At 47.0% G+C, this 22,612-nt stretch overlaps 10 protein-coding genes and 2 non-coding genes across 14 annotated transcripts; 7 read left to right on the forward strand and 5 right to left on the reverse strand.

Annotated features, from left to right (window-relative positions):
• Window positions 1–83: 83 nt before the first annotated feature.
• LOC9642316 lies at window positions 84–1,578 on the forward strand. Its single transcript, XM_002970949.2, has one exon. It carries the CDS (start codon window positions 100–102, stop codon window positions 1,549–1,551), a length of 1,452 nt encoding a protein of 483 aa, XP_002970995.2. The 5' UTR covers window positions 84–99; the 3' UTR covers window positions 1,552–1,578.
• Window positions 1,579–3,483: 1,905 nt separating this feature from the next.
• LOC9641591 (probable RNA 3'-terminal phosphate cyclase-like protein) lies at window positions 3,484–4,238 on the reverse strand. The gene is made up of 3 exons (XM_002971167.2): window positions 4,172–4,238; window positions 3,922–4,073; window positions 3,484–3,856 (listed from the first exon to the last, which is right to left on the reverse strand). The coding sequence occupies exons 1-3, from the start codon at window positions 4,236–4,238 to the stop codon at window positions 3,647–3,649; spliced, it is 429 nt and encodes a 142-aa protein (XP_002971213.2). The 3' UTR covers window positions 3,484–3,646.
• Window positions 4,239–4,356: 118 nt separating this feature from the next.
• Window positions 4,357–6,384, forward strand: LOC9642317 (trafficking protein particle complex subunit 13). The gene is made up of 12 exons (XM_024676097.1): window positions 4,357–4,632; window positions 4,694–4,778; window positions 4,836–4,966; window positions 5,022–5,124; window positions 5,173–5,187; window positions 5,238–5,383; window positions 5,448–5,643; window positions 5,693–5,767; window positions 5,821–5,940; window positions 5,998–6,042; window positions 6,098–6,196; window positions 6,249–6,384. The coding sequence occupies exons 1-12, from the start codon at window positions 4,373–4,375 to the stop codon at window positions 6,267–6,269; spliced, it is 1,296 nt and encodes a 431-aa protein (XP_024531865.1). The 5' UTR covers window positions 4,357–4,372; the 3' UTR covers window positions 6,270–6,384.
• Window positions 6,385–6,454: 70 nt separating this feature from the next.
• On the forward strand, window positions 6,455–8,183 carry LOC9641592. Its single transcript, XM_024676098.1, has 11 exons — window positions 6,455–6,653; window positions 6,711–6,754; window positions 6,809–6,889; window positions 6,977–7,084; window positions 7,156–7,247; window positions 7,306–7,380; window positions 7,450–7,519; window positions 7,583–7,687; window positions 7,749–7,863; window positions 7,913–7,975; window positions 8,026–8,183. The coding sequence occupies exons 1-11, from the start codon at window positions 6,482–6,484 to the stop codon at window positions 8,115–8,117; spliced, it is 1,017 nt and encodes a 338-aa protein (XP_024531866.1). The 5' UTR covers window positions 6,455–6,481; the 3' UTR covers window positions 8,118–8,183.
• A 1,735-nt stretch (window positions 8,184–9,918) lies between these two features.
• Window positions 9,919–13,907, forward strand: LOC9641593 (putative inactive cadmium/zinc-transporting ATPase HMA3). Of its 2 annotated transcripts, none has more exons than XM_002970952.2 (12): window positions 9,919–9,997; window positions 10,052–10,249; window positions 10,311–10,803; window positions 10,856–11,116; window positions 11,171–11,268; window positions 11,339–11,594; window positions 11,649–11,786; window positions 11,841–12,171; window positions 12,225–12,424; window positions 12,488–12,630; window positions 12,686–12,754; window positions 12,818–13,907. In XM_002970952.2, exons 1-12 carry the CDS (start codon window positions 9,974–9,976, stop codon window positions 13,721–13,723), a joined length of 3,117 nt encoding a protein of 1,038 aa, XP_002970998.2. In that variant the 5' UTR covers window positions 9,919–9,973; the 3' UTR covers window positions 13,724–13,907. The 2 variants fall into 2 exon arrangements, with proteins under 2 accessions (XP_002970998.2, XP_024531832.1); XM_024676064.1 differs by having other exon boundaries at window positions 10,061–10,249.
• A 168-nt stretch (window positions 13,908–14,075) lies between these two features.
• LOC112346659 (pentatricopeptide repeat-containing protein At2g33680-like) lies at window positions 14,076–15,269 on the reverse strand. Its single transcript, XM_024676144.1, has one exon. The coding sequence runs from the start codon at window positions 15,267–15,269 to the stop codon at window positions 14,076–14,078; it is 1,194 nt and encodes a 397-aa protein (XP_024531912.1).
• On the reverse strand, window positions 15,191–16,582 carry LOC112346636 (pentatricopeptide repeat-containing protein At2g13600-like). Of its 2 annotated transcripts, none has more exons than XM_024676065.1 (2): window positions 15,368–16,582; window positions 15,191–15,303 (listed from the first exon to the last, which is right to left on the reverse strand). In XM_024676065.1, the coding sequence occupies exons 1-2, from the start codon at window positions 16,566–16,568 to the stop codon at window positions 15,296–15,298; spliced, it is 1,209 nt and encodes a 402-aa protein (XP_024531833.1). In that variant the 5' UTR covers window positions 16,569–16,582; the 3' UTR covers window positions 15,191–15,295. The 2 variants fall into 2 exon arrangements, with proteins under 2 accessions (XP_024531833.1, XP_024531834.1); XM_024676066.1 differs by having other exon boundaries at window positions 15,232–15,300.
• A 43-nt stretch (window positions 16,583–16,625) lies between these two features.
• TRNAI-AAU lies at window positions 16,626–16,699 on the reverse strand. The gene has a single exon. It is a non-coding gene; the product is annotated as a tRNA-Ile (tRNA).
• Window positions 16,700–16,755: 56 nt separating this feature from the next.
• LOC9641594 (poly(ADP-ribose) glycohydrolase 1) lies at window positions 16,756–19,423 on the forward strand. The gene is made up of 11 exons (XM_024676145.1): window positions 16,756–16,844; window positions 16,901–17,135; window positions 17,196–17,333; window positions 17,388–17,491; window positions 17,630–17,825; window positions 17,870–17,977; window positions 18,029–18,147; window positions 18,199–18,342; window positions 18,392–18,533; window positions 18,588–18,650; window positions 18,695–19,423. The coding sequence occupies exons 2-11, from the start codon at window positions 16,908–16,910 to the stop codon at window positions 18,881–18,883; spliced, it is 1,431 nt and encodes a 476-aa protein (XP_024531913.1). The 5' UTR covers window positions 16,756–16,844; window positions 16,901–16,907; the 3' UTR covers window positions 18,884–19,423.
• Window positions 18,895–19,648, reverse strand: LOC9641595 (putative tRNA 2'-phosphotransferase). Its single transcript, XM_024676146.1, has 2 exons — window positions 18,951–19,648; window positions 18,895–18,901 (listed from the first exon to the last, which is right to left on the reverse strand). The coding sequence occupies exons 1-2, from the start codon at window positions 19,646–19,648 to the stop codon at window positions 18,895–18,897; spliced, it is 705 nt and encodes a 234-aa protein (XP_024531914.1).
• Window positions 19,649–19,706: 58 nt separating this feature from the next.
• Window positions 19,707–22,130, forward strand: LOC9642318 (pentatricopeptide repeat-containing protein At3g12770). The gene has a single exon (XM_024676147.1). It carries the CDS (start codon window positions 19,707–19,709, stop codon window positions 22,128–22,130), a length of 2,424 nt encoding a protein of 807 aa, XP_024531915.1.
• Window positions 22,131–22,491: 361 nt separating this feature from the next.
• On the forward strand, window positions 22,492–22,565 carry TRNAI-AAU. Its single transcript has one exon. It is a non-coding gene; the product is annotated as a tRNA-Ile (tRNA).
• Window positions 22,566–22,612: the final 47 nt, after the last annotated feature.

A 22,612-nucleotide genomic window follows, 5' to 3' on the forward strand; every position in this document is an offset into this window, starting at 1 on the left:
CGCCATTAACTTTAAACCCTTAAACCTTTAACAACGCTTTTACCCTGTTTCTTAGGGTTCTTCGTTTTCAGGGTTTTCTCGGATGCACGCCATTGATTCATGAGTCTGCGGCAGCCACTGAGCAAAATCTTGAGCTCCAATCGCCCTCCCATGCGCTTGGACACATTCCGCAGCACGAGCTGGGCATCGTCCTCCGTCTCCAAGCTCCGCAGGAATGTCTCTTCGTCGCGCCAGGTATTCCTTGTCACATCACAGGACAAATCCAGGGAGCTCGGCAGCGGCCCACATTCCAGCGCCGCGGCGGAGCTCTCGACACTGGCATCAATCGGCCCCTCGTCGGAGGGCATCAACAATGCTGCAAAGATCGATGCCAGCCGATTTAGAAGCGCGGGGAATGTGGCATTCAAGGAGAACAACGCTCCAGACGTCCACCTAGCTCCCAAGCCACAGAGAATCTCCCCGCCACCGCCGCCGCTCGCCGACAAGCCGAGCGCCGCTGGTGGCGATGGATTCTTCCACTCCAGGCCCTCTCAAAGACCCGACTTCCGTGGATTACCTCTCAGGGACAGGCTCCAGATTGCTCGGAGAAGGCGGCCATACCAGAACTTCCGTGACCCGGGAGCAGCAAAGAATCCTTCGTCTTCTTCTCCAAGTAGCTTCGATCTAATCGTAGCGAACAGGCTCGCAAACGCTCCACCGCCGCCTCCAAAAGAGACCACCGATACCTTCTCGCCGCTCGTCAAGGCCATCTTCGATCTCCTGGATCAAGCTCCACCGGTGGAACAGCCTCCAAAACCAGCTACCGAGCTAGAGCTTGACAACGCCACCGCCGCCACCGCCGCCACGACTTCTCAGGCACATCAAACATACTATCACAGGCAGAGACACAAGTACCGGGTCTACCAGCAAGCTTTCAACACCGGTGACCCTCGATTCGACTCCTTGGGAAGAACACTGTGCCGGATCCTCCGCCACCAGGCCACGCAGCTGAGCCTCCCGATCCGGAGCAATGGCTACGTGAAAGTTGACGACATCCTCCGGCTGACGATCCGGACGCACGCCGGGATCCCCATGAACGAGCACTCGGTGGAGGAGGTCCTCCGGGTGGTGGAGCGCGACCCCAAGCAGCGCTACTCCACCATGATCGAGGGCGGCGAGCTCTTCATCCGGGCAAACCAGGGGCACTCGATGAAGGTGGTGGCGTCGGACGCGCTGCTGACGGAGATCACGTCCGCGGATCAAGTGCCGGTGTGCGTCCACGGCACGTTTCGGTGCTTTTTGCCGAGCATCATGCGGACGGGGCTGAATCGGATGAGCCGGAATCACGTCCACTTTGCGATTGGGCTGCCCAACGAGGAGGGAGTGATCAGCGGGATGATGGACAGTGTGGAGGTTTTGATCTACCTCAATGTGGCCAAGGCGCTCCAGGACGACATGAAGCTGTATATATCGGACAACAAGGTGCTGCTCACCGAGGGCTTTGCCGGGGTCGTGCCGTGCGAGTATTTTGAAAAGGTTGTCGAGTGGCCGACCTTTACTGTGATTGCGTGATCTTAAAAAACCCTAGATCTTCTTTTTCCCCCTTGTATTTTCTTTGCTAGAATATTTGAGGGTTCTAGGCCAAATTTTTGTGGACATCATTTTTATTTTATTTTATTGTGATTGTGAATTAATATACAAAGGTTGTAAACTAATATATTTGCAGGCAAAGGTTGAGAGTGAAAAATAAATTTTGTTTTACTTTTAACTTATGAATTATATAAAATTGCTGGTTTATTTTAAACTTTACTATGCATAAATTTCTATTTAGTTGAGTGCAATCATTTTAATCATTTCTACTTAGCTAAAAACTTCTAAATTTTTATACTATTTAATATTTGTGTTTTATTATATCTGTAAGGTTTATGGAATTGAGTATTTTAAAAATTCATAAAAGAGTTGATAATTAGCTTTTAAAATTTTAGAATAATTATTTATGTTTATTTAAATATGTTAATAATTTTTTGCTTTTGATAAAAATAAAATTTCTTCTATTTATTGTCTAGGTATTCTTGCCATACTTTTTGGTTAAATCATAACTGTTTTTTTAAAATTATAATTAATTAAATAGTTAAAAAATATTATTTATAGAAATTATATATATATTTATCACTTGTTAATTTAAAGATTATAAACTTGTGATTACAAAATATAATTTGGATATTGTACTATAAATTATAAACTATATTAAATAGAAATATTTAATTTTAATATTATTAAAAATGCAGGAAAAAAGAAGAGGCACTGAGATAAGAAGAATAATACGCAAGAGCAATGTAAAAGCACACTGAATAAGTAAGCTAAATCCTGGTCAACAACACCAACTTGCAGTGACCAGGGAAACAAATAGCAGCGGAATAGGGTTACTAAGAAAATTATAAATGTTTCTATCTTTGTGTTTTTTCATAATGTAATCAATTATATCATTTCCTTTAGTGTTAATTACTATTTTATATTTTTGTTTAGGTTGACCTCATCCATTTAGTATGTATATATATATATATATATATATAATCAAGTCATTAAGGGTTTGTCAAATCAAAATTATGAGAGAAGTATATTTTGTTATTTTTTAACTTAAAATAGATTAAAAAAATTTCATGATTTGGGAATATAAATCGAATCAACGGAAGATGATGACCCAAAAATATATTTTAAAAGATTCAAGTAAACTTATGAATGCTAATAAAAAGCATATACACTACTATTACCTCAAAATGCATTTGCTAAGTTTACACTTTGGTTGATTATTCTAGGCAATAACATTTTTATTAATGCCTTTAATTTATTCATCCCTAACATTGTAATATTTATCATTAAAATTATTAATGCTCACAATTAATAAGTAGATATACCACATTAAAATCACATTAAACAAGTGTAATATTAAATGAAGACTTTTACATTAAATCTAAAAATTTTATTACAATGTATTTAATATAATTATGATGTGAATAAAAAATATTACATAATTTAATGTGAATAACTTTTTTATTATAAACTAAGTTCTGAAGATAATACTGTAACTAATATAATTGCCATAGTATCTATAATAATAAGAACGAAGAACCCACACCTCCGCAGCCGTCCGATCCCAGGCCCGGGGCAGCCTCGAAAGCCATGGTTCTTGGCGAGGGGAGGCCAGCCCAGGCTCGGGCCAGGGCCGGTGGCCATGGTTAGCGGGAATATCAGCTCAATGTTGTGGCGGCCAATGGGCGGGATGCACGCGTGGCCGGGAAGGGAAGAGGGCGTGGTGACAGGTGTTATGCCATGCACTCCTAGGGCTCCATGGCTACTCTGGTCAGACACGGTTGTGTGGGCATTCCCGTGAGAGCCTATGCGTGGTAAGTAACAGGGGCGAGAGCAGGCGCCACCATTACGACCTGTAATGTTCTTATCTTCAGTGGGAGCATCAGCAGATGATGACGATGAGAGGCAGATGATCGTCATGGATGGCTGGCTGGAGTTTGAGGCTGCAGCTCGAATCGCTGTGCACATCAAGGAGGGTGGACACACTGCTGAAAAGACCGATGGCTTCTAGCGTGGTAAGAAAAAGTTCCATGTAACTGATTCAATTTCCTTTTGTTAAAGCTATGGCCCCAGTGACTCATGAAACTTTCCTGTAGAGATTTTGGAAGCCACTTCCAATGCACGTAAGTAGAACCGTGCCTGTCGCCGGGTCAGGCTTGATACTAAACTGCACTCCCAGGAATTCTTTGATGTGTTGCAGCATCTTGATACCGTAAGAAGAGAGCTTACCGACCCTGACTTTGGAAACAGCTTCCGGGCACAGAGCACAGAGGATGAACAGCAACCCCTGTATGGCAAACAGGAAAGTTTGTGAGATCGCCTTCTTTCCTTTTCAGCTTCACAGATAGATACCTGGTGAGTTGAATCTACAACTCCTCCCAGCTTTATCTCCTGTAGGAAGGACATGGCTGCTTGCGTCCCCAAGTCCTCTGGAAGCTGGAGCTCGGATGCTCCTGAATGTGTAGCCACGCACTTGGAGCTTAAAATGCAGCCAATGGTCGTTTCTGCCACCAGTGAGATCCCATAGCCCAGAGATCTGTGCCATGACAAAGGAAGCAAGATGAAAAAAGTTTACTTTGCAGCACAAAATCATGGAACTTACTTCCCGGACTCTGAACCAGTGTAGTGATCAGTAAGTGACGAGTGCTTGAGTTCAGGTAAGAAAACATATTTCTGGTGCGTCCACCTCTTTGTAAACCACCCAGCATTTGCTGGGCAAGTACTCGTATTTATATAAAAAGCTTTTATTTTCCTGCACTAAATCAAATTATTCCGTTGACCATTTAATCTTAGGGCGGGTGCGATGACGTCCGGGGCTGGAGCAGCGGGCCACTCGCTCGCATTCCGGGTGATGCGGCTGTGCCGCCCCAGCTGCCAGGTAGATCACCCCCTCCTCGTCGATCCCAGCGACGTGTGCAATGGTGAGGACTCGGTGAATTTCAAGGAGCTGCTGCCGGGGCTTGTCAATGGCAACGATCCGGGCTTCTGGAAGCGATTTGAGCTCCAGGAGCCCATGGATGCGATGGGGCTCTCCGGGCAGCTTGTTCTTCCACAAACTTTCGGGTACTTCTCGATGCATTTTTTGTCAATTCCCTCTTCTTTTTATTTCTCCCTGAAAATGTAGATCGATCTATCTCGGAGAGACGTTTTGTAGCTACATCAGTGTCGGGAATCACACGAATCACGATGTGAGAGATGTGATCATCAAAGTAAGTTCTATCCAAGTTTTGATTCTCTTGTATGACTTTGTGCTCTTTTGTTCTTAGGCAGAGCTCCAGACTGAGCGTCAAAGGATTATTCTAAGCGACAACTCCAAGTCCCCGATCGAGTCCATCAGAGCGACTGGCCGATTTGATTTTATCATCGAGCACGACATCAAAGAACTTGGAGGACATACGTAAGTTCCCATCATAGAAGCTCGTATGGATATCTAACATTTTGATTCATCTTAGGCTTGTTTGCATGGCAGTGTACACTGATCCAGACGGTGATCGTAAATATCTTCCGCAATACTTCAAGTTCACGACCTCTAATCCTGTTTCCGTCAGAACAAAGGTATTTGATCTCTACATATTTTGCTATGTTTTTATCGGCACTTTACAGGTTAGAACAGTCAAGGTAGGCCCTATGCTGCAAGCTTTTGCTTTTCTAGCGTTTGAACACGACAGGATACAACATTTCTCGAGGCGTGCATAGAAAACCAAACCAAGTCTCACCTCTTTATGGACCAAGTTAGATTTGAGCCTGCACCGCCTTGGAGTGTCACGACTTTGGAGAACGAGGAAGAAGCTAGTGAATCAGATGGTCCCATCAGGTAAGAAGATGGAGCTTTACTATCAGCAACTTTATTTGGTAATTCTGCTCTCTGTTTTTTCTAGCGGCTATATCAAGAGCTTGAAACTGATCAATGGTAACGGCGGTGCTCGCCACTATCTCTTTCAGCTAAAGAGGCCGCCATTGGAATCCTCAGACGTTAAGTTAGAAGGCGCAAATGCCCTTGGGAAGCTTGAAATACTGTGGAGGACAACTCTTGGCGAAACCGGTCGCCTTCAAACGCAACAAATCAATGGCAGTGTAAGTGCCCGTGAGTTTTTTCATGGTGCTGATTGTTATAATTATCCAGCCAACGCCGAAAAAGCCTTTGGACGTCAAGATGACAAACTTGCCGCAGAGAATTCTAATAGAACGACCATTTCTCGTAAGTCAGTAATATCGGGGTGTGATTTGATCGTTTTTTTCGTTTTTTCCTAGGTTCGGATGGAAGTTACAAACCGGTCAGAACAATTCACTGGACCGCTAAGAGTTGTCATGTCTGAGACCGATGACAATGGTACACCCAGGACAGTTCTCATGAACGGACTCTTGAGCTTGGTAAGGTCCTTTCGTTTTTCTTTTCCTAGCATTTTTACAATGAGCATATAATCTCAGATGGTTCCTCCACTGGCCCCTCTCGCATCGACCGAGCTGGAAGTTGTAAGTGAGCATAAGTTCTCGTATTCATGAAGATTTAACGGGCACTCTCTCGCAGAACTTGGTGGCGGTAGCCGCAGGTGTGCAGCGAATAGCGGGGATTTGTCTAGTGGACGCACGAGACGGCAGACAAGTTGAGTTTGTGCCTCCAACCGAGGTAAACTTCGAAGCTTTGCTGTTCGTAGCTAATCGGTCACGCTGAAACACAGGTATTTGTGGAGGCAGAGTGAGTTTTTTCTTGCCTCCATGTACAGCCAGGTACTGTTTAAAACGATAAACTCTTTCTTCAATCTGGAAAATTCTAGTTTCCATTAGAGATGATGTTAATCAATTGTGGTTTGTTCCTGCGCGGTTACACTGAAACATCCAGACGCCACGTTGCATTTCTATAAAAGCACGCAAATGTGATCGTCAAAGAAATCGCAAGATTATTTGGAGGGCAATGACATTGTCAATGGGGCCTTTGGATCGATCGCTTCTCTCGCGTCCCGTTTATCATCCTCGTCCAGCAGGAGCTCTCTCGCGCTGCCAAGGCCTCGGGGTTAAGGCGGCCTCCACACAGCACTCTCGGAGATCGCCAAGGCCACAAAATGTTCCAGGAAATCTCTACGTGGGTAAGCAAGCAAAACGTTCGTCTTCGCTCCTCAAACTTTCTCCTTGCAATTCCGCAGACCATACTTGCATCGACTGTGATACTTGCCGATGGATGGCTCCAGTTGAGTTCTCTCGTTTATTTAATTTTTTTTTCTAAAATTCGTTTTCACTGTAGAGTGTTTTCAAGCGTGTCGACGAATTATCTGCGGTACACCATCAACCCTCGTCCTCCGACGAAAGACTTGCTGCTTTGCAGGTTTGTTTGTTTGTTTGTTTGTTTTTTTTTATATTTTTTTTTCTAGCAGCGAGAAAATACTTTTAAATTTTTATTTTATTTTTCCAGGCCTTGCTATCGTGCCCGACAGCATCGATTCACACCGAGAAGCCGCAAGCCGACATAAAAAAGATACAGGCCACCTTTCCACTCGCAATCGACGAGCAAACAGCGCCAGTAAGTTTTAACAAAATCCTCTCGATGTTTCTCGTGTTTCTGATGCTTTGCGTTGTGCTTATTTGGCACAGGGAGTGTATCACTGTGGATTTCACTCGGAGAAGTCATTCGGTGCTGCCTCATACTTTCTCACACGACCAGAAGGCAACATTCTCATTGACAGGTTCTTGGTTCTTTTCCAGTTTCAAGGTTCTAAATGGGTTCTTTATCATTGCTCTCAGCCCAAGGTTCACGGAAGTTCTTGCGAAGAAACTGGAGCTCATGGGAGGAGTTCGTTATATGCTTCTCACGCACAAGCAAGCAATTTTTGTTTTCTGTTTTCATTTTTGGAAATACTCATGCCTTGGATGATTTAATTTCTACAGGGATGACATTGCTGACCACAAGAAATGGCAACAACGGTTTCAGTGCGAGCGCATCCTCCATTCCGACGACGTAAGTACTTCGCTTATTCTCTTCTCTTTGTTTTGTCCATCTCAACTTTTTTCTTCATTCCAGATACAAGAAGACACTCTAGACGTGGAGATCAAGCTTCAGGGCACTGGACCATGGGATTTCATTGGGTCGGATGTAGATCTCATCCACACTCCAGGTCACACAGAGGTACTTTCTTAAGATCAAGTTTTGTCAAGAAAGAAAATCATCTTTGGCTTTTCTTCCTTAGGGATGTGTGTCCCTTCTTTGCAAACCAAAGCGAACATTGTTCCCAGGAGATCATCTTTTCACAGACGAGGGCGGCAAAGACGTCTTGATCTCTCATAAATACTTGTTTTACTCTCGTAAGCACTTTCTTTGATTTTGTGTTCTCCTCACTATCCATTTTTCCAGTTGAGCGACAGGTTGAGAGTCTGCGGCTTCTCATTCCTCTTGACTTCATATGGGTTTTGCCAGGTATTTCTCGCAAAAAGCATCATTAGAAGCCTTGAGTTGTTTTTTTCCAGGTCATGGGAGACGAATCAAATTTAAAAATGTGGAAGACAAAAATGCAGCCCTTGAGTCCCTTGTAGCTCAGGAGGAAAAACTTCTAGTCTAATTAGTTTTGAAAGATATGTGTAAATCTTTTAGTTTTATTAATAGAATATAAATGTATAGCCGACCATACTCATGCCCAGATTTATGCACTTTGACTTTCTAGTCTTTATATTATGTTTATTTTAACTTTATAACTTTTATTTGTGCAGTTATTTGTGATTTTATGTTCTTCAATATATATTTTATAACATTCTGTTTATCATATTTAAATTTCAAAGTATTTTGCTTGATATGATTCTATGAAATTCTTTTCATCTAGAGTATATAGAGACTTAAACCTCAATGCCCTATCAAACAAAGTACAAATTAGTGTTATTTAAGCCAAAGATGTTTATTTACTTGTTTTACCCAAGTAAGTTGAGTTGAGAAATTATATCATGAATAATGTTTAATTTAATAAATAATATTTCTGTATTCCAAGCTCTCATAAAACTTAATGTAACATTAAAATAAGACGTTAAGCACTAAATTATATTATTGAGATAATTATTTCCCTTTGGAATTAAGCTACCCAATTATTAATTTAAAGTGGACAGTAACCTTGTACTTTTTTGCTTAATACTTATTATATACTTAATATAATTTTTTATATTTGACATTACTTTGGTTTATATAGTTTATTTATATTTTTTCTGCTATTAAAATCTTATTTATATTTAAAATATTTATTTATTTTAAAAAGTAATATATGAAATTCTATTTTTTATATTTTATTACTAATTATTTGTACTCCAGAAGATTTGAAGTCTTAAATCTTCATAACATTTCAAAATTTGCTACTACAATTAGCTTTAATAGGACAAATTGATGGTTAGAATCTGTTTACCTTTTATGTGGAATTTTTTATATAATAATAGATGCAAAACCTAAAGTGTTGGAGAAAGTAGCTATACGTGAGTGATTCACTTTTGAGATCTGTGTGCATATCATGTTAAAATGGAAAAATTGCATAAAAGTTGTTTTATTTGTAAATATGCCCAGGCCATTAGACATGGGATAAAAATTTTGGGTCAATCCTGACAAAAAAAAGCATTATAAATTGGATTTTGACAAAGTCCTTGTGAACATCATTCACAGCCACAAAAGCAATGGACACTCTTGCATTGCTAGGAATAGAGGATAGAAGCCATATAAGTTAGCAGCCGTCAAGGCCACTAAAAGCTTACATGAAGACAATAATGTGTGAGTGCAATTGATGAACTTAATGAAAATCTTAGTATGGTCCAGTGCCTAACCAAGTGCTTGTGACTCAAAACATTCATCTATCTGATTCAATCCCCTTGGGCTGGCTTGTCAATCACTAAGCCCCTTGTCATTAGTGGTACTCTTCTTTCACTCTCTATTCTCATTATTGTTCTATAAGGCCACACTTCCAGAGAGAAGCATGGAATGCTTCAAAAGATCTCATTCTAATGAGTGACAAACATGAAGTGGAGATAAATATAATTTTTCACATGGAATGTTTCATGTTTCCTGGTTACTCTTAAAAAGTACTTAAATAAATCTTCTACTCCTTACAACTGGTTGATATAAAATATTAAGTACATAGTATTACCAATAATTTACTAGTTTATTTCATAATTTATTGTTACATCTTTTGTTTCACGATGCATTCTCTATGTTAGAGTTGAAAAGTTATCATAGACCACTTCCCTTTCCAACATTATCAATTCCTTTATTACTCTTTTTTAATATAATATTACATTATTTAATACTTCCGTATTCCATAAGTTTAGATATAATAAAGAGTTTAGTTGGGACTTTTTGTAAGAGTCCAACTTAGAAGTCTGCTGTGAGTGATGTTGATCGGCATGCGGCCTCGCAGCTAAGCGGGTGTGGCAAGCAGTGACCTGCAAAATGGGTGTCTCTCCGATTCTCAAGGTCTGGGTTTTGATTGATTGATTGATTGATTCTGCTTGATCAGTTTCATACCAGGGCGAGCAGGTTGTCGTCGTGGTTCTGGAGGATGGGCGAGTTACATACTTTGGAACTCAAGGGTCTCAGGAAACAGGGAGCCTTTGTTTCTCTATTCATCAGTCGCAGTTGTCGGCCAAGTGCTGCGAGCTGGAGTCGGCCCATTTGCATGCTCATGTTCATCGCGGTGAAGAAATAGAGAAACTCCTACTTGAGCCAGTTAAGTATCGCCTGATAATTTGAAGGTTCCTTTAAGTTTGACAAGTGATCGGCTTGTCAGTGTTCTGTGCCGGATTTTTCCAGCAAGATGGTGGAGGAGAAAACTCATAAACATGGGGCCGAATGCGGTCATCAACGAATAGCACACGGTGACCATTTCGATTGGCTCGTTCCGCTGACTGAAGATTCCTTCACCTTAAGTCATGTGCAAGACTCCAAAGAATTTGAGCACGGCCAACTTCTGAAAGTCGGGGAGTCGCTTGCGAGATTGAACGGCCAGCCGAATCATATGGTGGAAGTGTTCAAGTACGAGGCATCCCAAACTTCTTCACGTATCGATGAGAGTGCTGAGGAGGTGAGGATGGATGTCAACGATAAGCAGCCGATCGCTAGAACAAGATTGAACGTTCTTGGGATCTGCTGCGCTGGGGAGATTCCTGCTATCAAAATGATTTTGGAACCGCTTTCTGGTGTTGAAGACGTTTCAGTAAACTACACAACTCGCACCGTTACTATACTTCACAACCCGTTATTGACACCGGCTTCACAGCTCGGTAAGTTGCTAGTTTCGATCGATTGGTTCACACTCTTAACAGTTATACACAGCTAAAGCTCTTAATGAGGCTAGGATGGAAGCCAGTGTCCTGCACGAAGGACCACAAAAGAGTAACCCTGAGTACAAGAGGAGCCTATGGTTACTTGTTTCTGGTGTTCTGCTGGTTCTATCCTTTCTTTATCTGTTTTATCTCCCACTTCAATGGTTTGCCATTGGGACAATTCTATTAGGAGCTCCTGGGATTGCTCTGAAGGCCGTAATGTCATTGAAGCGCCTGAGACTCGATGTCAATGTGTTAATGCTAATTGCCAGTAAGCAGGAAGCTGTGTTTTTTCAAGTTCATAACGCTTTTTTGCCTGTGGCAGTTATCGGTGCAATGGGACTACAAAATTATATAGAGGCCGGCTCTATTGTATTTCTCTTTTCTTTCGCAGATTGGCTTCAATTACGTGCCGTGAAGAAGGTTTATCGAGATTCATCAAGCTAGTCAAATGCTTATGCTACTTTTTTCAAAAATCTTTTTGATATTGCAGGCTAATGAGGCCTTGGCTTTTGCTGCGGATCTTGTTCCTCAGAATGCCACACTTGCCGATAGTGGTCTCCCAGTTCCATTGAAGGAAATCCAGTTGGGAACGCTGATTTCTGTGAAAGCCGGAGAGATGGTTCCAATCGACGGAGTCTTGATTTCAGGGGAGAGCTCTTTAAATGAGAGTAGTCTAACAGGAGAATCGAGACCTGTCGCCAAGCATGTAGGGGATAATGTTTGGGCTGGCACAGTGAACTTATCTGGTAAGCGGGGGGCTTTTAGTCAGCTATATCTAAGTATGATCATACATTTTGCAGGATATTTGGTTATAGAGACCATTTCAACAGCGGAAGACTCTGCGCTTTCAAGGATGATCAAGCTTGTTGAAGAAGCACAAAGCAAACGTACACATACTGAGCAAGTTGTGGAAACATTCGCAAAGTACTACACTCCTGGTAAGCTTTTCTTCCTCTTCCAAGTACTAACTTCATGTCCCACTTTCCTCGCAGCCGTTTTTCTCGTCGCGACAGCTACAGCACTGATCCCACTTCTTCTGTATACAAGCTATGAGAGCCACTGGCTCTATTTATCCCTTATCATAGTGGTGGTGGCTTGCCCTTGTGCTCTCGTGATATCCACTCCTGTCACCGCAACGTGTGCAATTGCTGGGGCTGCAAAGCTCGGGCTTATAATCAAAGGAGGTGACTGTCTCGAGCTTCTAGCAAGTATGAAGGTGGTAGCCATTGACAAGACGGGTACACTCACGGAAGGCCATTTCAGAGTGCTGGATTTTCATGTTGTTAATAGCACTGAGACCCCCAAGTCGGAGCTCCTACAACGGTAAGCTTCTTGTCTTTTGACGGCAAATGATCTAAAGGAAGTGTTCAATATAGGATTGCTGGCGTAGAGAGCCATTCCATTCATCCAGTAGCTACTGCCTTTGTTGGATACGTTCGGATACTCGGAATCAAACCTTCGGAAAATGTTGCAGACTTTAAGATTTTGGAAGGTGAAGGAGTGTCAGCTGTTGTTGATGGCCACCTGATTGAGATTGGAAACACTAGGCTGGCGTTTCGGCGGAACTGGCGCACTTGTACGTGTTGAGTATGATTATATGTTCATTCATACTTTTCTGACATATTGTTGGCACTGGCAGCGATTTTTTCACAGCATCTGGAAGAATATGAAAAGCAAGGCGCTACAATTTGCTGGGTTGGCGTCAATGGCGAACTGGTGGGGCATTTCAGCGCTGCAGACAAAGCCCGATCGGAAGCACGTGAAGCCATTGAAAACATAAAGGTGCGGTCTGTTCTGTCGAGAAGATAGTAAAACCATATTCTTCTCTTCCTTCCAGAACTCAGGTGTTACGGTCCTAATGCTGACTGGGGATAACCAGAATGCGGCTGCTTGCGTGAGCCATCAGGTACTTCCTTGAAGTAACTCTTTTCGTTTTCTTTTCTAAAGCGTTTCGTTTTCCCTTTTACAGTTAGGTGGCATTGAGTTTCATGCCGAGCTACTTCCCCGAGACAAAGTCATGATCATTGAACAGCTAAAAGCTTCAGTCGGCACGACAGCAATGGTTGGAGATGGCGTGAACGATGCACCTGCATTAGCTGCTGCACATATCGGCATCGCAATGGGAGTTGCCGGCTCCGCCATGGCAATGGAAATAGCGGACATTGCCTTGATGATGAACGATCTTCGGAGGTTGGCAGTATTAAGAACAGTGGGGAAAAGCTACAGGAATGTGGTCATGCAGAACATATTCTTCTCCCTCTTCACAAAGCTGGTTGTAGTGGGGCTAGCGGTTGCAGGATATACACCACTATGGGCTGCGGTATTGGCAGATGTCGGAACCTGCGTTTTAGTCACCTTCAACGGTATGCAGCTGCTTTTCAAACATCAGAGCTCAAGAATGTCTAAGCCAGAGGAGGCTAGTGACGGTAGCCGGAATGGTTTGAAGGACAGCGATGCAAAGCAGGACGCAAAACCATCTGTCACATGCAAAACAGGCTGTTGTGCGGCTTCACAAGCTGGCGGTAGCGAAGAAAAGCAGGATGGAAAACCATCTGTCAATTGCAAAACAGGCTGTTGTGCGGCTTCACAAGCTGGCGGTAGCGAAGAAAAGCAGGATGCGAAACCATCTGTCAAATGCAAAACAGGTTGTTGTGCGGCTTCACAAGCTGGCGGTAGCGAAGATGTTCCCACAAAGCAGGATGCACGCTCTGAGTGCAAGACGGGTTGCTGTAGGCTTATAAAGCCGAAGCTGGTTGCCGATAGTAATGTCGACGATAGTAGCCCGGTGGTCAAGACGAAATGTCAGCGCTCTTGTTGCTTTAGAAACAGTGACAAGCAGGGCTTGCAAGTACCACTCCTCGCTGACCACGTATGATGCTCAAGGTGCCGAACTGCACCACGGTCTGCCTATTTGCTCGTTATGCGACTATCCTTGACAACTAGCTCATACTCTTCAACACTCTCTAAGAGCAACAACATAAGAGCTTTTGGAGAGCTATCCTGCTCATTATCATCTCATGAACTATCCTGCTGACAATGAGTAAGGGAGCTTTCTCTTACTCCATTGTGAGCTTGTGCTCACATTAGTGTAAAACTATAAGAATGTTACTGTATGATCTATCCATGATCATATAAGATATCAAAATAACATCTTCCTCGAGATGGTCTTAATTTAAGTTTAACAGAAGCCCCAAAATATCATATAAAAGAAATCCAAAAGACTGTTTTTACTTGTTGAGCGCTTCGGCCATCAACACATAAGCGGAGCTCTTCCTGTCGTTTAACGAAACCAAAGAGTCAAAAGCAACCTTTGCCACCTCGATATCTTCCACGCTCTTGCACGACCCTAACAAAGTCGTCCATGTCACTGCACTCGCCTCAAAAGGCATCGCTTCCACCATAGCCAGCGCTTCCTCCACCCGGTTGGCTCGCCCCAGAAGATCGACCAAGCAGTGGTAGTGCTCGATGCTCGGTTGGATCCCAAACTTTCCAGGCATCGCCTCCAAGATGTGCTTCCCTTTGTCAGCGAGGCCGGCATGGCTGCAAGCCGTGAGAACCGATACCAGAGTGAGCGAGTCGGGCTTGAGATACAGACCAGCACCATTGCTCTCTCCTTGTTCTCTCGCGGCTGCTTCGTCCAGCATCTTCGAGAAAGTCTCGAAAACTTTGCCGCTGTCTCCCTGCCGAGCATAGGCCGCGATCAAAGCGTTCCAAGTCACTGTCCCGCATGGACCCGAGCAGTCGAAAGTTCGTTGTGCCCCGGCTACGCTGCCGCATTTCCCGTATAGATCGACCAAGCAGCTCACCACCACCGGGTCTTGCCCGATCCCGTGCCGGCAAGTTTCCTCGTAGACGGCCTCTCCGGATCGCAGGTCCGAGCAGACCGCACAGGCCTTCAATGCGGCAGCGAAAACTCGGACATCCAGGTGACACCCTTCCGACTTCATGAGCTGGAAGATCTCTAGAGCTGCTTCGCCGTCACCATTCTCGGCGTATCCCAGAACCAGTGTCGTCCACAGAACAACGTCGCGAGTAGCGCTTGGAGCTTTGTCAAAGACCCTGCGGGCGTCCACCATGCTTCCACACTTTGCGTACATGTCGATGAGGCTGCTGGCAACATAGATACTGGACTGGCAGCCACTTCGAGCACGGGAGTCAACGGCCATGCCTTTCTCCAGAGAGATGATCTTCGTGCCAGTCCTTGACTCGACGCTTTCCCTGGACGCGAGTGAAGAACAGGCTCTGATCACACCAACGAACGTCCAAGAGTCCGCTACGCCGCCACAGCATTGCATGAATTGCTCAAACCAGCCGAGAGCCATTGCGTCATCTCCGTTTTCAGCATACCCGAGGATCAACGCGTTCCAGCAAACCACGTTGAGCCTCGAAGTTCTGTCGAACACGGCCTGTGAGTCTTCCATGCTCCCACACTTCGCGTACAAGTCGATCAAACTGCTAACAACGTGAACGTCCATGTCAGAAAAACCACATTTTGAAGCTTCGGAATGAACGCACATACCTCGCTGCAAGCTCTTGATCTTGACAAGTTTACCTTCGACTTGAGTAAGCTGTTCGATCGAGGCAAGGCCAGAGCAAGCCTTGAGAACTGCCACAAACGTTTGAGAGTTGGCTCCATGGAAGCCGACACCGCTAGCGAAGATCCCGAAAGCCAGATCAAGCTCATCGTTCTCGGCATATCCTTGTATGAGCGAGGTCCACAAAACCACGTCGTGATCTCGGCCAGGTATCCCATCGAACACTCTGCGAGCTTCTTCCATCCTTCCACACTTGGCATACATGTCAACCAAGCTGCTCGCTACGAATATATCCGTCTCGGAGCCCGCCATGGAGTGAATAGCCATGCCTCTCTCGAGAGAAAGCATCTTCACAACCTGTCCGGCAACCAAGCTTGCCTTCTCCTTCACAGCTACACAGCCACAGGCCTTGATAGCAGCGACAAGAGCTCGACCATCCACCGGGAAGCTCCGGAAGAAACGCTCAAAAATCTCTAGAGCTGTCTCGCCATCTCCGCTTTCCGCATAGCCGGAGATCAGCGCTGTCCAAGACACTGCATTTCTCTCGGGCATTCTCTCGAAGATCCTCCTCGCATCGAGCAAGCTCCCACACTTGGCGTACATGTCCACCAAGCTGCTAGAGACGTAGAGATCCCGCTCAAAACCATCTTTGGCTGCTTGGGAGTGGAGTGCCATGCCCAGCTCCAGCGATCTCTTCTTCACGAGAACTCTCCCATCCAGAAGCGTCGCCTCTTCTCGCGCCGCCAACCCAGCACACGCCTTGACAGCGGCAACAAACGTCCGAGAGCTGGAAGAACACCCATTCTCTTGCTGGAACTGCTCGAAATATCCCAGAGCGATCTCGCTGCCCGGACCCCCAGCCTCGGCATAGCCACCGATGAGCGCGTTCCACGAGACGACATCGCGAAATCCCATGCCCTGGAAGACCTCGCGGGCCTCCTCCATGCTCCCGCATTTGGCGTACATGCTGATGACGCTGTTGGCCACAAACACGTCCGATTGGAGCAGCCCGCGCTGGATTGCGACGCCATGAATCCTCCTCACCTCGCCAAGATCCCTCGACGCGCCGGCGGCCTTGAGCGCAGCGATTAGAGCGCTCTTGAGCGATCTGGTGCCATTGCCGCGGGGTCGAGAGCTCTGATCGGACCTAAAATCGGGGCAGCTCGCGATCGATTGCGCCAGCATTGAAAGACATCTCACCTGTAGAGCGTAAACCCTAAAACTAAGAGAATAGAGAGAATATGGCCTATGCAGGTTTCGAACCTGCGACCTTGGCGTTATTAGCACCACGCTCTGACCATCTGAGCTAATAGGCCTACTTTTAAATTGAAAAGAATATTCCACTTTAATTGGTGTTTTTAGGGTTTGAGTTTCTTGGAGCTCAGTTCTTAGAGCATGGAATCCAGCAGCTAGCCGATTAAGGTGAAATATAGGGGGATTTTGCTATGGAAGAGAAGCCTGGTAAGCTACATTCGATCACTCTACAAGGTCTTTCTCCTCTTGTTTCTTTTGTGAAGATTTTGGATGGAGATGAAGACGCTTCTCCCGCTGCGCTCTTCGGGCAGCTCCTATGAGTGGGCCGTGGGTGTCCAGCGCGTGCTAGCGGATCTCTCCCGGGGACCGGCGGCTAGCCGTGTCAAATCCGGGGAGAATCTCTTCGATTGCATTCTCGAAATGCGGCACGAGACGGGAATGCAAGACTATGCCATGCCCGAGAACGCAAGTCGTGGCTTGGATTTGTTCTTTGGAAAGGTCAGCTAGGTACGCTTTGCTTCCCAAGCTTTGTGTTTTCTTACCTTTTGCTTCCTTCAGCTTCTTCCTCAAAATTTGGCCCGCGAGTTCTTTCATACAACTTTGCCTTCCATGGCCAAGCTTGCGCTCGATCTTCCCAATCTTTTGGATGAGCATGTAAGCAAGGGGCAGCTCTACGGGTTTGGAGTGGAGTCAGGTGTGATGCCAGCTTCTTTGTTCCATTTTATCTAGTTTTCTCCTTTTGTTTTCCAGGAGTTCATCGCGTGTCTCTTGACGTGTTCATTTCTTTGCCTCTTTCCTTCTCAAGATAGAGACAAGTATAATCTTCCTGGGATCAACTTGAACAAGTTTTATGCGTTAGTGTTTGTTCCCTGTGTGTTTTTCTTTGGTTATTTTTTTCTTCCTTCTCTTACACGGCTGGTTCATTCCCTGTGTGTTTTTCTTTGGTTTTTTTTTTCTTCCTTCTCTTACACGGCTGGTTCATTTCGTTTCAGGTGCATATACGAGAAAAACCACGATCGAGCAAGCCAACAACACAAAATGTTGTGCCTACTGCACTACTTTGAACGAGTGTGCCAAGGGATGCCACAGGGAATGGTTTCTTACGAGCGTAAGGTCCTGCTTCCTTGGCAAACTAGCGACATTCTTCGTTTCTGGAGTACATCCAGGGTACCTTTGTGTAAATTTCAGGTACGCACGTCATTCCTCTTGCAAGATTTAATTTTCTTCATCAGGTGTCTGCGACTGGCGACATTAGCAATCACATTGGTGGCGAAGCCTTGGAGGTTGATTTTGCAAACAAGTATCTTGGCGGTGGCGCTCTTAGAGCTGGCTGTGTACAGGTAATCTCTTCTTCATTCACGGAAAATTAACCGCTAGGGCTCACCACGCAGGAAGAGATTCGTTTCATGACCAATCCCGAGTTGATTGCGGGAATGCTGTTCTTGCCTATGATGGAAGACAACGAGTCCATAGAGATATTTGGAGCTGAATGCTACTCCAAATACGAAGGGTAAACTCCTTCAAGTTTCCATTTCAGTTGCTTAAGTTTTTGTGCTTTCAGTTATGGAAAAAGCTTCACTTTTGTTGGCGACCATCAAGACGAAAGGCCACGAGATCAATGGGGCCGACGAATGACGCGGATTGTAGCTATAGATGCACTCGCAAGGCCGGGTGCTCAGCAATACAAATCTGTACTGATCCTACGGTAAGCTGGCTAGTTTTGTCTCGTGACTTCTACAGCTTTTTTTTTGCAGCGAGGTGAACAAAGCCTTCTGTGGGTTTCTGGACCGACATGGAGGTGAAGATGTTGGCGTAGCAACTGGAAACTGGGGATGCGGTGCCTTTGGTGGTGATCTGGAGCTCAAGAGTTTAATTCAATGGTTGGCTGCTTCGCAGGTAATAGCCTTTCACGAAGCTTCTTCCAAGAGAGTAAAGTCGTGCTTTGTGCAGGCTGGGAGAGCATACGTGAAGTATTACACTTTTGCTGATCCACGCGCTCAGCGGCTGGAAGAGGTAAACAAGGTATTCTTTTTTTCAAGTTTCTCACTATGATACAGATTGTGGAATGGATGTCACGAGAATCCTGGACAGTGGGAGATCTGTGGAACATCCTGCTCGACTATGGAAGCAAAAGAGAAGCTGGTGTAATCGACTGTGGCTTGTTCGAGTGGCTTCGACCGGTCACTGGACTGAGAGCTCTATTCTCACAGTTGACGAGCATCTTTAGCAGGCGAAGCTCGGTCTAGAGGACCAACAATCACCCTCTTGCTCGGCCACTCGACAACCTTCTCAAAGTACTCGCACGGGACACACCCCTCGAATCCTTCGGTGAGAAGCACATTGTTGTCCGAGACGTAGAACTTCATCCCGTCCGCCATAGCCTTCTCAGTGTCGAGGTAAATCAGAACTTGGCAAGAGCTTCTCATTCCGCTGATGACTCCATTCTCGTCAGGCAGGCCCGTGGCGAAGTGGACGTGGTTTCGTCCCATGACTTTGAGACCACTCTCCAAGATGCTGGGAAGAGCGTGCTTGTAAGTTCCGTGGATACAAACTGGGATCTTGTCCGTGGACGAGATCTCTCGCAGGAGGTGGTCGGAAAGAACCTCTTTGATCGAGTGCCCCTGGTTTGCGCGGATGTAGAGCGTCCCATCCTCCCGGGTCGTCGAGAAGCGCTGCTTGTTATCCTGCTTCACGGCCTGGAGAACTTCCTCCACGGAGTGAGAGCTGAGTGGTATCCCAGCTCTAGTTTTCATTCCAATCTTTAAGAGCTCGTCCACCTTGCAGTAGCCATCGCTCCGGAGATCCAGATTAAAAGCCGCAGCTTCGTGCCTCAAGATCTTGGTCATCGCTCGGCCTAGAGCATCGATTGGATCGGCCTCTCCTCCGGATCCTCTTCTGAGTGTTTGTGGGCGATTGGAGAGAGATTTGAATCGAGGCTTACCCGGATTTTTCGAGGACGCCATGATCGATCGGCTGCATAGCCAAAACGCCGCTTTCCCGGCCGCTAGCATCACACCCAAGAACAAACTTAGGGCTATGGCTTTAAACTCGTGGCAATGTCACTGGTAAATGCTCAGGCAATCACAGGGCTATCTGCGATGGATTGTGGAGAATTTCCGATCGTGCAAGGAGTGGCCGTGGGTGGATTCTGCGAGAACTTTGCTCGATCAGGATATTGCCAATGGATCCTCGATCAAGCAATCCCAATTCTCAGTGCCCAACATTGGATTGATACTCGATGGGCCAGCATTCGATCGGGAGGGCGCCCAATTCGGGGTTTCCAGCAATGGATCGTCCATTGAGCCGTGCTGGGTGGATCAGGAGCTCGGATTCTCGGAGCCCAACACCGGGCTCTATGGATCGCTGCTCAAGCGCTGCGTGGATCGCCGGGATCTTGCGGCCGGGAAGCGCGTCCATGCGCACGCTGTGGAGAGCGGTTATGCCAGAGATTCGTACGTGGAGAATTTCTTGATCCAGATGTATGGAAAATGCCGGCGAGTGGATCTCGCCCGCGCGGTGTTTGACGCGATGCCCAGGAGGGATCTATTCTCCTGGAACATCATTATCACAGCATATACCCAGAATGGGCATTCACTGAAAGCGCTAGAACTCTTTCAAGTAATGCGAGACTCCGGGATCAAACCAGATGTGTTCGTGCTCTCTAGCGCGATGGGAGCGTATGCCCGGTGTGGGCAGATCGATCGAGCAAGAGAAATTTTCGATGCGATGGAGACGAGAGATCCGGCAAGCTGGACCGCGATAATCTCTGCATATGCCCAGCAAGGGGATCCAGCCTTGGCTATGGAGCTCTACTGGCGGATGAATCTCGAGGGAATGGAGCCCAATCGGCTAACATACGTGAGCTTACTGGGGGGCTGCGCGAGCCTTGGCGCGCTAGATCACGGGAAATCGATCTACTCGCGGTTTCTGGCAAGGGGATTCCAGGCGGATCTCATGATCCAGAGCGCGCTGCTCAATCTCCACTCCAAATGCGGCAGCCTCGAGGACGCGAGAGCGCAATTCGCGACGATCACTGACCGGGACGCGGCGGCATGGACGAGCATGATCGAGGCATCCGCGCGGCATGGGCGGTACGTGGAAGCGGTGACTCTCTACCGCGAGATGACGCTCGATGGCGTGACGCCCGACGCGGTCGCGTACGTGGCGGTGCTGGGGGCGTGCGCGGCGCTGGGTGCCGCCGCGGTACACGTGGGACGTTCGGTCCATGCCGCGCTGCACGCCGCTGGGCTCGGGCACCACACGCGGGTGTCCACCGCGCTGCTTAACATGTACGGCCGGTGCGGCAGCTCGTGCGACGCGCGGCACGCCTTTGAGCGGATCCACGCCAAGGACGTGGTGGCGTGGAACGCGATGCTTCGCGCGCTCGCCCGCCACGAGCGGTACGCCGAGGCGTTTGATCTCTTCCTCGCGATGGACGCGCCGCCGGACTCGATCACGTTTGGGACGCTGCTGACGGCGTGCTGCTGCGGCGCGGCCCTGGGCCATGGGCGGCGCATCCACGAGCGGCTTAACCTCCACCATGCCGTCGGCGGTATCAAACTCGAGGTGGAGATGTACAACCTCCTGCTCAACATGTACGCGAAGTGTGGCAGCATCGAGGAGGCCCGCGCGGTATTCGAGCGCATGCCCGCGCGGACTCTCGTGGGCTGGAATGCCATGGTCGTGTGGTACGCGCGGTACGCTATCCCCAGGGAGGCGCTGCATCTCTTCCAAGAGATGGCCTCGCTCGACGGCCTGGAACCCGACGTTGTGAGCTGCATTGGCGCGCTGGCGGCATGCGCGAGCCTGGGCTACCTCACCGAGGGCCGCGCGGTACACCGCGCATGTACCGCGCGGATCATGACCGGCGACGACCAGCGCCGCGACGTCGTGCTGTGGACGAGCCTCGTCAACATGTACGCGAAATGTGGCGAGATTGAGGAGGCGAGCTTGGTTTTCGAGGAGATGGACGAGCGCAACGCAGTCTCGTTTAACGCGATGATGGCGGCATTCGCCCAGAATGGGCATTTGGATCGGGCATTGGGGCTGTACCGACGGATGATCTGCGAGGAGGGCCTTGACGCCGACGTCGTGACGCTGCTGTGCTTGCTCGTGGCATGCAACCACGCTGGGCTTTACGCGCAGGGCAGGGATCTCTTCGTCCAGCTGCGCGGCGACCACGAGTGGATCGCGCCAGCGGTGGATCACTACCACTGCCTGGTGGATCTGCTGAGCCGGGCGGGGCGGATAGATGTCGCGGAGGAGATCTTGGTGTGGATGCCGTTCCAGCCGGGGGCGATTGGGTGGAAATCGCTGCTGAATGGGTGTGCCGTGCACGGGGATCCGGTGCGAGGGGCCAGGGCCGCCGCAATCGCGTGCCGCTTGGATCCGGTCGACTCGTCCCAGTACGTGCTGCTGTCCAATGCGTATGCCTGGAATGATCTCGAGGATGTGAGGAAAACGCTGGATCTCTGCGAATCGCAAGAAATGTAAGAATCGAGAGAGTTCTACGATTGATTTCTATGTAAGATCAACGCGAATGATCTTGCACTGGGCATCGTTCTTGCAACTTTGTGCTGGGCTCTCGAATCATCCCTGGTAGAATGTGTTCTTGGTGCCGGATCCAGTGGCTGCCGCTGTGTTGGCATCGCCCCTCCTTGGTGATTCTCACGCCCGTGTCCTCCTCGATCACTTTCACATTCCTGGCTTGTTCGTCCTTGAGCTCGCCGGCTCCATTTCTCACAGATTCACAGTTTAAAATACAGCATATTCAACAGAATATGCTGTAGTATATTCTTTAGTACTTCTGCAGATTACATACTTTTGAAGTTATTACTATACTTATTATTGTAAAGGCCTATTAGCTCAGTTGGTCAGAGCGTGGCTCTAATGAGGCTAAGGTCGCAGGTTCGAAACCTGCATGGGCCATTACCTTTTTATTGTTCATGGTTTCAGTTTTCGAAATTACTTATTGA

Source organism: Selaginella moellendorffii, unplaced genomic scaffold, assembly GCF_000143415.4.
Source record: "Selaginella moellendorffii unplaced genomic scaffold, v1.0 SELMOscaffold_16, whole genome shotgun sequence".
Taxonomy (NCBI): domain Eukaryota; kingdom Viridiplantae; phylum Streptophyta; class Lycopodiopsida; order Selaginellales; family Selaginellaceae; genus Selaginella; species Selaginella moellendorffii.

Excerpts from the sequence above, each read along its gene's own strand:
- LOC9642316 (XM_002970949.2), top strand. The coding sequence starts at position 100 with ATGAGTCTGCGGCAGCCACTGAGCAAAATCTTGAGCTCCAATCGCCCT.
- LOC9641591 (XM_002971167.2), bottom strand. The coding sequence starts at position 4,238 with ATGTTTTCTTACCTGAACTCAAGCACTCGTCACTTACTGATCACTACA. Across the intron at positions 4,074-4,171 it reads ACTGGTTCAGAGTCCGGGAA|AAACGACCATTGGCTGCATT; the intron begins GTAAGTTCCATG and ends CACTGGTGGCAG. Across the intron at positions 3,857-3,921 it reads TTGTAGATTCAACTCACCAG|GGGTTGCTGTTCATCCTCTG; the intron begins GTATCTATCTGT and ends TTTGCCATACAG.
- LOC9642317 (XM_024676097.1), top strand. The coding sequence starts at position 4,373 with ATGACGTCCGGGGCTGGAGCAGCGGGCCACTCGCTCGCATTCCGGGTG. Across the intron at positions 5,768-5,820 it reads TAATAGAACGACCATTTCTC|GTTCGGATGGAAGTTACAAA; the intron begins GTAAGTCAGTAA and ends GTTTTTTCCTAG. Across the intron at positions 6,197-6,248 it reads AGTTTGTGCCTCCAACCGAG|GTATTTGTGGAGGCAGAGTG; the intron begins GTAAACTTCGAA and ends GCTGAAACACAG.
- LOC9641592 (XM_024676098.1), top strand. The coding sequence starts at position 6,482 with ATGACATTGTCAATGGGGCCTTTGGATCGATCGCTTCTCTCGCGTCCC. Across the intron at positions 6,755-6,808 it reads CTTGCCGATGGATGGCTCCA|AGTGTTTTCAAGCGTGTCGA; the intron begins GTTGAGTTCTCT and ends TTTTCACTGTAG. Across the intron at positions 6,890-6,976 it reads AAAGACTTGCTGCTTTGCAG|GCCTTGCTATCGTGCCCGAC; the intron begins GTTTGTTTGTTT and ends TTATTTTTCCAG.
- LOC9641593 (XM_002970952.2), top strand. The coding sequence starts at position 9,974 with ATGGGTGTCTCTCCGATTCTCAAG. Across the intron at positions 12,631-12,685 it reads AAGCCATTGAAAACATAAAG|AACTCAGGTGTTACGGTCCT; the intron begins GTGCGGTCTGTT and ends TCTTCCTTCCAG. Across the intron at positions 12,755-12,817 it reads CTGCTTGCGTGAGCCATCAG|TTAGGTGGCATTGAGTTTCA; the intron begins GTACTTCCTTGA and ends TCCCTTTTACAG.
- LOC112346659 (XM_024676144.1), bottom strand. The coding sequence starts at position 15,269 with ATGGAAGACTCACAGGCCGTGTTCGACAGAACTTCGAGGCTCAACGTG.
- LOC112346636 (XM_024676065.1), bottom strand. The coding sequence starts at position 16,568 with ATGCTGGCGCAATCGATCGCGAGCTGCCCCGATTTTAGGTCCGATCAG.
- LOC9641594 (XM_024676145.1), top strand. The coding sequence starts at position 16,908 with ATGGAGATGAAGACGCTTCTCCCGCTGCGCTCTTCGGGCAGCTCCTAT. Across the intron at positions 17,334-17,387 it reads GGTTTGGAGTGGAGTCAGGT|GAGTTCATCGCGTGTCTCTT; the intron begins GTGATGCCAGCT and ends TTTGTTTTCCAG. Across the intron at positions 18,534-18,587 it reads AATGGTTGGCTGCTTCGCAG|GCTGGGAGAGCATACGTGAA; the intron begins GTAATAGCCTTT and ends TGCTTTGTGCAG.
- LOC9641595 (XM_024676146.1), bottom strand. The coding sequence starts at position 19,648 with ATGCTAGCGGCCGGGAAAGCGGCGTTTTGGCTATGCAGCCGATCGATC.
- LOC9642318 (XM_024676147.1), top strand. The coding sequence starts at position 19,707 with ATGCTCAGGCAATCACAGGGCTATCTGCGATGGATTGTGGAGAATTTC.